The sequence below is a fragment of the Gobio gobio genome, assembly GCF_949357685.1.
Source record: "Gobio gobio genome assembly, chromosome: 1".
In the NCBI taxonomy this organism is placed as follows: domain Eukaryota; kingdom Metazoa; phylum Chordata; class Actinopteri; order Cypriniformes; family Gobionidae; genus Gobio; species Gobio gobio.
The window spans coordinates 65,139,994-65,154,127 of NC_137097.1; the positions used below are offsets into that span (position 1 = coordinate 65,139,994).

At 37.7% G+C, this 14,134-nt stretch overlaps 1 protein-coding gene across 1 annotated transcript in view; it reads right to left on the reverse strand.

Moving 5' to 3' along the window:
- Positions 1-14,134, reverse strand: part of lmx1al (LIM homeobox transcription factor 1, alpha-like) — a gene marked incomplete at both ends in the record, with an annotated part of 31,218 nt that overhangs the window by 1,111 nt on the left and 15,973 nt on the right. The window contains 3 exons of the mRNA XM_079811039.1: positions 2,922-2,999; positions 3,081-3,244; positions 3,327-3,559. Coding sequence (XP_079667165.1) covers positions 2,922-2,999; positions 3,081-3,244; positions 3,327-3,559 — 475 coding nt within the window. The remainder of the gene's footprint in view (positions 1-2,921; positions 3,000-3,080; positions 3,245-3,326; positions 3,560-14,134) is intronic.

A 14,134-nucleotide genomic window follows, 5' to 3' on the forward strand; every position in this document is an offset into this window, starting at 1 on the left:
TCTGTCTGTCTATCTATCTTTCTGTCTGTCTAACTATCATTCTGTCTGTATCGTTATGTCTGTCTAACTTTTTGTCTGTCTGTCTATCGTTCTGTCTGTCTGTCTGTCTTTCTATCATTCTGTCTGTCTGTCTGTCTGTATTGTTCTGTCTATCGTTCTGTCTGGCTGTCTAACGTTATGTCTGTCTGTCTTTCTATCATTCTGTCTGTCTGTCTGTCAGTCTGTATTGTTCTGTCTATCGTTCTGTCTGGCTGTCTAACGTTATGTCTGTCTGTCTTTCTGTCTGTCTTTCTTATCGTTCTGTCTCTATCATTCTGTCTGTCTATCGTTCTGTCTATCTATCTTTCTGTCTGTCTATCTATCATTCTGTCTGTATCGTCTGTCTGTCTGCCTGCTTGTCTATCTTTCTGTCTGTCTATCTTTCTGTCTGTCTATCTATCTTTCTGTCTGTCTATATATCATTCTGTCTATATCGTCTATCTATCTATCTATCTATCTATCTATCTATCTATCTATCTATCTATCTATCTATCTATCTATCTATCTATCTATCTATCTATCTATCTATCTATCTATCTATCTATCTATCTATCTATCTATCTATCTATCTTTCTGTCTGCTTGTCTAATGTCTGTCTGTCTATGGTTCTGTGTGTCTGTCTTTCTGTCTGTCTTTCTTATTGTTCTGTCTATCTTTCTGTCTGTCTAACTTTTTGTCTATCTATCTATCTATCTATCTATCTATCTTTCTGTCTGCTTGTCTAATGTCTGTCTGTCTATGGTTCTGTGTGTCTGTCTTTCTGTCTGTCTTTCTTATTGTTCTGTCTATCTTTCTGTCTGTCTAACTTTTTGTCTATCTATCTATCTATCTATCTATCTATCTATCTATCTATCTATCTATCTATCTATCTATCTATCTATCTATCTATCTATCTATCTATCTATCTATCTATCTATCTATCTATCTATCTATCTATCTATCTATCTGTCTGTCTGTCTGTCTGTCTGTCTGTCTGTCTGTCTGTCTGTCTGTCTGTCTGTCTGTCTGTCTGTCTGTCTGTCTGTCTATCTATCTATCTATCTATTGTTCTGTCTATCTATCTATCTATCTATCTATCTATCTATCTATCTATCTATCTATCTATCTATCTATCTATCTATCTATCTATCTATCTATCTATCTATCTATCTATCTATCTATCTATCTATCTATCTATCTATCTATCTATCTATCTATCTATCTATCTATCTATCTGTCTGTCTGTCTGTCTGTCTGTCTGTCTGTCTGTCTGTCTGTCTGTCTGTCTATCTATCTATCTATCTGTCTATCGTTCTGTCTATCTATCTATCTATCTATCTATCTATCTATCTATCTATCTATCTATCTATCTGTCTGTCTGTCTGTCTGTCTGTCTGTCTGTCTGTCTGTCTGTCTGTCTGTCTGTCTGTCTGTCTGTCTGTCTGTCTGTCTGTCTATCTATCTATCTATCTATCTATCTATCTGTCTATCGTTCTGTCTATCTATCTATCTGTCTATCATTCTGTCTGTCTTTCTATCTATTGTTCTGTTTGTCTGTCTATCAGCAAGTGCTCTTTTGTCAAAAACTTGATTGTCAGTTTATTTTAATGATACTGCTTTAAACCACACTCTAAGCCTTAGAAATAACACAAACCATAAAATATGATTGGTCAATAGAACAAGGATGTTGTTCTTGCTTTTTTTCCCTCTACCTGGGTAAATCATCTATCTATCTATCTATCTATCTATCTATCTATCTATCTATCTATCTATCTATCTATCTATCTATCTATCTATCTATCTATCTATCTATCTATCTATCTATCTATCTATCTATCTATCTATCTATCTATCTATCTATCTATCTATCTATCTATCTTTCTGTCTGCTTGTCTAATGTCTGTCTGTCTATGGTTCTGTGTGTCTGTCTTTCTGTCTGTCTTTCTTATTGTTCTGTCTATCTTTCTGTCTGTCTAACTTTTTGTCTATCTATCTATCTATCTATCTATCTATCTATCTATCTATCTATCTATCTATCTATCTATCTATCTATCTATCTATCTATCTATCTATCTATCTATCTATCTATCTATCTATCTATCTATCTATCTGTCTGTCTGTCTGTCTGTCTGTCTGTCTGTCTGTCTGTCTGTCTGTCTGTCTGTCTGTCTGTCTATCTATCTATCTATTGTTCTGTCTATCTATCTATCTATCTATCTATCTATCTATCTATCTATCTATCTATCTATCTATCTATCTATCTATCTATCTATCTATCTATCTATCTATCTATCTATCTATCTATCTATCTATCTATCTATCTATCTATCATCTATCTTTCTATCTATCTATCTATCTATCTATCTATCTATCTATCTATCTATCTATCTATCTATCTATCTATCTATCTATCTATCTATCTATCTATCTATCTATCTATCTATCTGTCTGTCTGTCTGTCTGTCTGTCTGTCTGTCTGTCTGTCTGTCTGTCTGTCTGTCTGTCTGTCTGTCTGTCTGTCTATCTATCTATCTATCTATCTATCTGTCTATCGTTCTGTCTATCTATCTATCTGTCTATCGTTCTGTCTATCGTTCTGTCTGCTTGTCTAATGTTATGTCTGTCTGTCTGTCTTTCTATCATTCTGTCTGTCTTTCTATCTATTGTTCTGTTTGTCTGTCTATCAGCAAGTGCTCTTTTGTCAAAAACTTGATTGTCAGTTTATTTTAATGATACTGCTTTAAACCACACTCTAAGCCTTAGAAATAACACAAACCATAAAATATGATTGGTCAATAGAACAAGGATGTTGTTCTTGCTTTTTTTCCCTCTACCTGGGTAAATCATGAGATGTTTCAAACAGGAACATTTTCAGAATTGATCAAAAAACGATGCCATCCTACCTTTGCTCTCTGGTTTTGGAACCACACCTGCACGACCCTCACCGTCAGTCCAGTCTCAGCTGCAAGAGTTTCTCTGACCTGCAAAAACAGAACATGCAAGACATGGACATAAGTGCTTTTTCCACATATATTGCAAACAGACGTCATGTGACTGCTGACCTTTCGGCAGGGTTTGGAAGACACCTCAAAGGAAGCCTTGAAGGCGCGACGCTGTTGCGTGGTCAGGATGGTGCGTGGCCTCTTTGATCTCTTGTGCTCCTTCCCATCATCCCCAGCCTTCCCCCCGACGGAGACACCGCCACCCTCCTCATCCTCACTCTTCACTGCAGAGGGAAACTGAGCATTGGCTTAAATGTGAAGGGTGTCATTTCTTCGCAACCTTTAAGTAAGGGTCAAGAAGGTTACCAGACTCTGTAGGGGCCGGGCTGATGGCGGCCAGCATCTCTCTCTCCTTCTCATAGTCTCCCCGGCAGAGCAGCTGTCCCTCCTTTAGCACAAACTCATCACCTCTCTGCAGCCGGCGCTCACACTCGCAGCAGCTGAAGCAGCCCAGGTGGTACACCTGTCCCAGCACACGCATGATGAGCTCCGTGCGGCCGATCGCCTGCAGGCACGCACTGCACTTCCGCACGAACAACCTGACACACATACACATACACATGTGCAACGATCACTTTATGCATTGTTTTGTCTGTAACACTGGGTGGCAATATTTGACAAAATGTCACAGGCAGAAATGTATTATTTAACCCTAAAAAGCCTACTGTATCATATTTGATACGCACATTTCTAAGGCCTCTAAAGTATCAACATGATCAAAACATGATTAAAGCTTACATGCGTTCTGTTGTCTGATTGATAGTTAAGGCTTTTTTGTGTAATTGTAAAAACGTCCCCCTTCAGGACGTGATGCATGCTGTGAAATCTTTACCTATTTTAACTAAAGAACATAAGAATAACTTTTAAATGGTTATTCATATTTGAAGATTAACATTTACTGGACTTTTTCCGTTTTTTTTTTTTTAAAGAAAATTGTGTTAAAATGTGAGTATCAAATATGATCCATCAGGCTTGTTCATCTCTCAATCATCATTTTATTGCATTGCTTTATGCTTTGCCCCTAACAATAAAAACTACAAACATTTGATCACAATTTTTTTTTATTATATCTTCCCAAGACCTTATTGGGAGATAAATTGCGATGACTGATATTTATATGCATTTTATATAACTAGCTTGTTAAGTTATACTGTTATAAAGATCTCATTGATTTACATTACAAGCTATCAGAATTTGATCTTGTTTTGTTGGCCTTATAAATATCAGCATCTGCACCAAATTGCATATTTTTGCTCAGTTTGGGCATCTGTACCTCTGGGAGCTTCATATAATTTAAACGAGAATAAAATTATTTAAATATATATACACTCACCTAAAGGATTATTAGGAACACCTGTTCAATTTCTCATTAATGCAACTATCTAATCAACCAATCGCATGGCAGTTGCTTCAGTGCATTTAGGGGTGTGGTCCTGGTCAAGACAATCTCCTGAACTCCAAACTGAATGTCAGAATGGGAAAGAAAGGTGATTTAAGCAATTTTGAGCGTGGCATGGTTGTTGGTGCCAGACGGGCCGGTCTGAGTATTTCACAATCTGCTCAGTTACTGGGATTTTCACGCACAACCATTTCTAGGGTTTACAAAGAATGGTGTGAAAAGGGAAAAACATCCAGTATGCGGCAGTCCTGTGGGCGAAAATGCCTTGTTGATGCTAGAGGTCAGAGGAGAATGGGCCGACTGATTCAAGCTGATAGAAGAGCAACTTTGACTGAAATAACCATTCGTTACAACCGAGATATGCAACAAAGCATTTGTGAAGCCACAACACGCACAACCTTGAGGCGGATGGGCTACAACAGCAGAAGACCCCACCGGGTACCACTCATCTCCACTACAAATAGGAAAAAGAGGCTACAATTTGGAAGAGCTCACCAAAATTGGACAGTTGAAGACTGGAAAAATATTGCCTGGTCTGATGAGTCTCGATTTCTGTTGAGACATTCAGATGGTAGAGTCAGAATTTGGCGTAAACAGAATGAGAACATGGATCCATCATGCCTTGTTACCACTGTGCAGGCTGGTGGTGGTGGTGTAATGGTGTGGGGGATGTTTTCTTGGCACACTTTAGGCCCCTTAGTGCCAATTGGGCATCGTTTAATTGCTACGGCCTACCTGAGCATTGTTTCTGACCATGTCCATCCCTTTATGACCACCATGTCCCCATCCTCTGATGGCTACTTCCAGCAGGATAATGCACCATGTCACAAAGCTCGAATCATTTCAAATTGGTTTCTTGAACATGACAATGAGTTCACTGAACTAAAATGGCCCCCACAGTCACCAGATCTCAACCCAATAGAGCATCTTTGGGATGTGGTGGAACGGGAGCTTCGTGCCCTGGATGTGCATCCCACAAATCTCCATCAACTACAAGATGCTATCCTATCAATATGGGCCAACATTTCTAAAGAATGCTTTCGCAACCTTGTTGAATCAATGCCACGTAGAATTAAGGCATGCAGTTCTGAAGGCGAAAGGGGGTCAAACACAGTATTAGTATGGTGTTCCTAATAATCCTTTAGGTGAGTGTATTTTCTGATTATTTTATATGTCAGGGTTTACAGGGTAATTTTATTTGCATTCATTCATTTGACAGATACTTTTTCCAAAGCAACTTACGTTGCACTTAAAGGGTTAGTTCACCCAAAAATGAAAATAAGCCCATGATTTACTCACCCTCGAGTCTTCTTAGGTGTATATGACATTCTTCTTTCAAATTAATTCAATCGGAGTTATATTAAAAAATATCCTGGCTCTTCCAAGCTTTATAATGGCAGTGAATGGCAGCCTTCAGTATTCAATTTACGAAAAAAAAAGCATAACTGGCATGACGTATGCCGTCGGACGTAGCGGAAGCGGAAGCCATTATAATGCTTGGATTAGCCAGGACATTTTTTTAATATAACTCTGATTGTATTCGTCTGAAAGAAGAATGTCATATACACCTAAGAATAGGATGGCTTGAGGCGGAGTAAATCATGTGGTAATTTTTCATTTTTGGGTGAACTATCCCTTTAAGCTGTACATTTTATCAGTGTGTCACCTGGGAATTGAACCTGTGACCTTGCGTTGCTTGCAACCGTGTGCTCTTTGGTAAATGTTTTAAACTTACCAGTGATTTTCTACAATGATTAATGGTTACAGTGCCAGGGCAAAAGTGAGCAAATGTATTAAGAAGGTCATTTGTCCTGCTACCAATGCCCACAAATGCCCCTCTTTAAAATGCGTTTTCCTTTGACGTGGCTCATCAACATCACAATTCATTTTAAAGTCACTCTCGCTCTTCAAGCCCCACCAAACCCCTGTTTTTTCCTCCTCTCTCCCCTCCCTCGCCGCTTGATATTTTCTGCCAGAATTCCCTGTCCTCCCTCCCAGCCTCCCTCCCCAGCTCCGTGAAACTAATAAAGACAGGATTAATTAGATTGTTGTTTAAACAGTGCGATGCCCAGACAGACGCTGTAAACTCATAACCAGGGATTGAGGATAGCATGGGGTTAATCTCTCCTCTCTCTTTTTCACACACTCGAATAAACACACCATAGTCACACACACACATTTACCAGCACCTATATTCGGACGGGCTCATGTACTCTCATAAATATTGACAGGTACCCACAGATGAACCTGTAGACGCTCGATGACAATCTAATCCTTATGTACATTTCATTAAGCCAAAGCAACAGTCACCATTCACCCAAAATGTGGCATGAACCTGTGTGAAGTTACTGTTAAACACCTGAACTGGACAATACAAAAGATTTTTTATATTTCAAATGTGGGTTTTACAGACGCTGGCGTGATTTTAGGCTGTTGTGGGTTGCTTACTGTCCCAAGTAAAAAAGGCCCAAGTCTATTATATTGAGGTCTCATGACCCTTGTCAATGTAGTTTTTTTTTTTTGTATCAACCAGGGGAAAATCATCAAAAGCCGCCCAATTTGATGCATCATTTTATCACAGTGCAAGACAAGCTAGCATTTAAAGGAATAGCTCACCCAACAAATGAACATTTTGACTACCCCTTTAATATTCATGCTTAAGGGTTTGTTCAGATCCCAAACCCTAAATTAAACCCTTATTTGGCATTGATGGTTCCATGAAGAACGTTTAACATCCATGGAATCGTTCCATTACACAAAAGGTTCGTTATAGTGGAAAACATTTTGTTTCGATTTTAAAAATGTTCTTCATACTAAGAAAAAAATGGTTCTTTTAAGGATTGAAAGGTTCTTTGGGGAACCTAAAATGGTTCTTCTTTGGCACCACTGTGAAAAAAAACATTTTGGAATTATTTTCAAGAATATATGAGCAGTAAATAATGCTGATACCTGCATTAGAAATGACCACTAATGAAATTCAAAACATGTATAAGAGGCAAATGAAATGATAGATGCTGTCACACATGATATGAAAATATATGGAATAACATATGAAATGTACATTTGATGGATAACATATACACTTCGTGACAGTTGCAGACAGAAGGTGTGTGTCCCTGTGTATGTGTATAACTAGTATTCCCTATGCATTATGGGGACCAAATGTCCCCACAAGGATATTAATAAACCACATGTTCTTAAATTTTGTTCTATAAATTGTGTTTGTTTGCATATGAATCGACTATGTAAAGCACTTTGGTCAACTTCGGTTGTTGTTAATAGTGCTATATAAATAAAGAGAAAGAAAGAAAGAGAATATTAGTAAATTTTGACCTTATGGGGACATTTTTTGGTTATACACTGTAAAAAAAAAATCACAGTAAAATTTAAGGTAAAAAAAACGTCAACTGTGGTTGCCAGAACTTTACCGTAAAAAATACGGTAGCAACATTTTAGGTTGTACAGATTTAAAGCTACACTGTGTGATATTTTCCCCCTTCTAGCGGTGAAAAGGTATATGACCATCCAGTGAATATTAGTTTCTGTTCCTCTCAATTCCGATTTCATTTTAACTCCTACGGTGGCCGTTTTAGTCCTAGATTAACATGGCTTCCAGTTCGATTGTCCACATTCGACACAATGTCATCGAGTGTTAAAACGCGAAAGGCAAAGCTTGAATTTACGGGTATGTCCCTCTTTGGCTAATGTATTTTCAAGATGGAGGGGCAACATGGCGACCCGCATTCGAACCCCTCACCCGTATGTATTTTCAATGGCATATTATAAACTTACGAGAATACTTTATTACTTGAAAGAAGTAAATATACATTAATGAGCACGTATATTTTTGAAAGAACTAAGTGTTTTTAGCTAAGAATAAACTAAAAAAGTAACACAGTGTAGCTTTAAGTTAAATTTACAGTAAATAACCGTATTTCATTAATCGAAATAATATTAAATTACCAACCTACTGAAATACTAATATCTGTACTTTTGATATATACTGACAACCACCAATCACAGCGGAGATGAGAGTCACATGACGAATCAAAGCTTTTAGGAGGACAATACTCATACCAGGTGCACAGTGTCATCCACAAACACTAAATACAATCATGGTAACACACATGACATTTTAAAAATCCAATAAACATTCATTTAACAACATTAAATGTAACATAAAACCCTAATGTACATAACTGATTAGAAAAAACTAAGAAGAAACATAGTTATTTAAACTAAAATACATCAAATTCTGGGAATGTCAATTTATGTTTTTTCACTGTAAATTACAGAACGACTTGTTCTTTTTCACTTCCAAAACATGTAACGGTATTTTTACTGTAAAATTACATTAAATCTAAGGTTAGATCTATTACAGTTATTCACCGTATATAGTTCGGAAACTTTCTGTTAGCCAATTAACTGTTTTTAACCGTAGCATTTTTACAGTCTTTTACCGTTAAAATTACAATAATTTTTTTCAGTGTTACAGAAAATCGCAGAAACTTTTGTGTGATGGGTAGGTTTTGGAGTAGTGTTAGTGTAGGGGGATAGAATATACAGTTTTTACAGTATAAAAACCATTATGTCTATTGGAAATCCCCATAAAACATGGAAACCAGTGTGTGTTTGTTAGTGGGTGTTGAGGAGCCCTGAGTGCAGGAGATGAAGGTGTCATATCAGAAATCTGCTGAAGGAAGAGGCAGCCAGGTCCACACATTATAGCCTCTAATCTGCACGGATATGATGATCCTGTCCGAAACGCAGCTGCTATGGCTAATCTGTCTCAATCTATCTGCCAAAAATGCCAAATTACCCAAATCGCCACCTACTACACCCTGATCAAAGAAGACCAACTCTAAAAACCCTGAGCAACATTCATTCAGCAGCTGACTGTAAGAATGACCGGCATGAAACCTGTGAAGATCATGCCCGGGTCATATTTCACCTCAAAACCAAAAGAAATAAGTCAGAAATATTTTTTTTCTTAAAGACAATGAAGCCTGTTTTAAGATGTTTCTTGCATTATGACATTATTTTCATTCTGTTTCAAATAATTTCCTCCCAATTCTCAGAAAAATCGAATCCTCATTACCGTCCTGTGACTAAAAATGAATGACAATTACAATTGAGAGTTACGGAAAACATCTGGATATATAGCAATGAGAATTTGAGGTCAGGTGTGTTGAATTGTCATGAAAATATCACAATGTTAAACCTCTTTATGGGTCATAAAACAAAAGTTTTATTTATGCTAAATATCATTTCTATTTTTATTTTGCTGTGAAATGTGACCTGGACACGTTTTCGTGACACTCGCAACAAACTTTAAAAGGAGATCCAATGTTCTGAAAAGAAACACTGCAAACAGACACATTAAACATGATGCTTACAAAAATAACAGCATATTTCATACTGTGATCTGAAAGAGTTAACTGAGGATGAAAGTACCTTGAGGGAAAGAAATTATGGGCGCGGGAAGAAGAAAAAAAAAATCAGGCGGTACGTACGTACAAGCTGTGTTCATGATGTCAATTCAATAAAGTTTTACATGAATCTATAGCCAAATTATAGTGTGGGGGCCTAATCTATGCACGAACACATAATTTTACATAATCAAACACTTACTGTCATAGTTGCAAGGTTTATCCCACAGACTTTGGTGCATCTTTGTATATATATGGAGTCAGTATGTAAATCATACATGTACACATAATTGCAAGGGTTGGTGCTGTGCGTGTGTGTGTGTGTGTGTATGTGTGTGTGAGCGAGAGAGAAAGAAAGAGAGCGGATATTGCTGTGAGGGAAGGTGGCTCAGAGCCAGGGTTCAGTAATCACATCATCTTCTTTTATTAAATCTCACTGCACTGCTTCTGCGTTATTAAAATCTCCCAGCATTCCCCACAACCCACTCCCGGCACCCTCCCTCCCCGGCACGCACGCACACCAATATTCACAATGATGAAATATGAGAAAACCAACAGGTAGCTGATAAAAATGTACACTTCAGACCACTCGTACGCAAAAGAGAAAGCACAGGTGAGCAGCTAAACTGTTCAGTACTGACACATATTATACCCCAATCATGTCATAGACACACACTTGCATACGTACTTGCTGGAAAATCTGCTTTTTTGAACTTGCCATGCAACAAATGCAGTGCACGAACACGTACAAAGTAGTGGAATAATAATCGACAGGTGGCATGCGGACTTTAATCGTCTAATTATGTTTGATTGCGTTGAGACACGTTGCATCATTTTATGCTAATAAAACAACAAACAGTGTCATTGTACACTATTAAATACTCGTTACCACTCTCAGCTGAATTCACAGGGTTACATTTATGGCTTATTAGTCATATGAAGAACACTTCAACAGGCTTATTAGAAAGTGTATGGTCTATCAAGGTAGCAATAAAGTAAAATGGCATTCCTTATGTGGTCCGTTTAATGAGAACCAATGTGTTTAGATGATCACGGGTGAAAAATACCATTAACACTTTTCAATAAGGTTCCATTTGTCAACTTGAACTAACAATGGAAGATAATAAAGCATTTAATAATCGTAGTTAATATTAATTTCAATATTTACAAGTTGTATCTGTTAATGATGTATAATATGTACTAACAATGAACAGTTGTATTTTTATTAACTCGTTTAAACAAAGATACATTTAACAAACGTATTGCTATTTTTTAGTTAATGTAAGTTAGTACACTACATTAATGTTAACTGGTTGGACCTTATTGTAAAGTGAAACAAAAATAGATTTAATGATTTACCAACATTACTTTTGAAGGAAGTACATTCAAATTCCTCATAAGCTTTTCTGGTAACACATTAGTATAGGGTCCAATTCTCGCTATGAACTATTTGCTTATTAGCATGCATATCACTAGGATATTGGCTGCTTATTAGTACTTATAAAGCACATATTAATGCCTAATGACCATATTCTACATCTCTAAATCCTACCCAATACCTAAACTTAACAACCTTACTAACTATTAATAAGCAGTAATTGAGAGTTTCTTGAGGCAAAAGTCATGGTTAATAGTTAGTTAATAGTGTAAATTGGACTATAATCTAAAGTGTGACCGCTTTTCTGTTTGTTCTGCAGGAAAATGTTCATGCTGTCATTGATTCTGTAATGATCTCGGTATGTTCACCATGGCCTGGCAATACTATCAAAATGTCAGGTAACCGAAACAGTACTTTAAAGGGATAGTTCACCCAAAAATGAAAATTAGCCCATGATTTACTCACCCTCAAGTCATCCTAGGTGTATATGACATTCTTCTTTCAGACGAATATAATCAGAGTTATATTTAAAACGTTCAGGCTAATACAGGCTTTATAATTACAGTAATAGTTGCTCTGTTTTTGAAGTCCATAAAAAAATTCACCTGTCCATCGAATAACGTGCTCCACGCGGCTCTGGGGTTTTAATAAAGGCCTTCTGAAGAGAATCGATGCGTTTGTGTAAGTAAAATATCCATCCAGCCGATCGTCTTCCGTGGAAAAGTGTTGATAGTTGAAAGTGAAACTCAAGATGCGTACGTGACGTCATGACGAGCGGACCTGGTCGGGTTAGTCTTTCGATCGGCAGGGGAACTTTCAACAATTTTTCCATAAATTGAACACGGAAGGCTGTCGGCCGAAACTTTACTTTATAAAGTTTTAAATATGGATATTTTGCTTACACAAACCCTTACCGCGTGGAGCACGTTATTTGACGGACAGATGCATTTTTTTATGGACTTCAAAAACCGAGCAACTATTACTGCCATTATAATGCTTGGATTAGCCTGGACTTTTGTAATATAACTCAGATTGTATTCGTCTGAAAGAAGAATGTCATATACACCTAGGATGATTTGAGGGTGAGTAAATCATGGGCTAATTTTCATTTTTGGGTGAACTATCCCTTTAAGTCACATTTTGCATTTTAAAATATGTAAAATTACATAAGAATGATTTAGTGAATCAACCTTACATTACGTTTTGAAGGATCCCACCCAGGTTCATTTACTCAATGGCTTCATGTCATTTCAATTACTTTTTTCTTCTTTGAAACACTATTTGCGTCTCTACAGTGAATGTCAATGGGGTGCAAAACAACACTGGACCCCACTGTTATTGTATAGAGAAAAAAAAACTGAGAAGTTTTGTTCAAAATTTTAGTTTCGCAGAAGAAACCAAGTCATTGGTTTGGGACAACATCAGGGAAATTATAACAATTTTGTGGGGAACAATGCCTTGACACATTTTCCACTGTAGCAATGATGTCTCATTCCTCAAAATACTCATTGAAACCCTACAAAATGCATGGTAATTCACTTGTCAACAGACCAAAGGTTTGTAGGAAATACTGATTCTGACAGTCGGTTGTAGCATATGATGGCCGTCATAACATGCCACAGAGTTACATCTTATATAGAGCATTTCACACACTATTTCAAAACGAAAATGCACCATTGATGTGCTGAGGTACTTATTGTGATACATTTCCTGACTGACAGCAAGACCTGTCTGTGCATTACAAACGCACACACGTCGGTTTCCAGCATCCCTCGTGTGTGTGTGTGTGCGATACTCAAGGGTTCAGGGACCGACAGGATCGATGTGTTGAGTTGTGTGAGGCGAGAGTGAGTCTGCGAGTGTGTGTATGTGTGTGTTTGGATAAAACAGCTAATCCCCAGGCCACCAGAACGCAATATCCTGTCAGCCAGATTCTCATTTCCTGTCTCTCTGTGGCAGGGCGAGAAGAAAAAAAAAAGACGCGTTGAGGGGGGACGGGGGATTCGTTGCCCCAGAAACAGAAGATACGGCAGCCCTGTTTGAGGATATCTATGGCATTCTTCCTATCTCTCCCCCTCCCGCTTTCATTTTTTGCCGTTCTTCTTTTATTATCTCAGATTTAATAAAGCCAAGGCGAGCAGCTTGTTCTGCCATGAAACATTTATTAGCCGTCTGTAATGAAATTGTTGTGCGGGAGGCGAGGTGATGGAGACTCATCACACATTATGCAAAAACAGTGGCAATATCACGAGAGGAGACACCTCGAGCTCATCTCTCCTCTTCCTCTGTCATCTTCCTCTCTCCACCTCTGTTTGTCACCTCCATGGCCTTCTGGCATCCCCTGAGCTCTTCTCTCCCTCCATCATTCCCTTACAAGTCTGATACGTACACTAAGACTCTTAAAAATAACGGTTCTTTATTGGCGTCAATGGTTCCATAAAGAACCTTTAGAATCTATGGAATCGTTCCATTGCACAAAAGCTGCTTAAAAAAAGTTCTTCAGATTATTCAAATGTTCTTCGCACCAATTAAACAAATGGTTCTTTTAAGAACTGTTGACTGAAAGGTTCTTTGGTGGAATCCAAAATGGTTCTTCCATGGCATCTCTGGTGTTGGGCTACAACAGGAGCTAATGGGAACTTCGGGGCCCGTATTCTTAAAGCTCCTAATTTAACTTTTCTATGTAGGAGTCTTAGCTTAAGAGTGATTCAGGACCGTTCTGAGAGCAAGGAAAATACAAAAACTTTTATCTTAGTGAGTAGGCGGGGCTGACCCCGTTGCTACGCATGACACAGTCTTTTGAAGACTGTGATTGGTTGGTTGTCCAAGAAGGAGAAAAAAAAAAGAGCGCTTTTAAGTATAGAGTCTATATAAACCTTCACTTTAAAATTACAGGCGTCATTTTTCC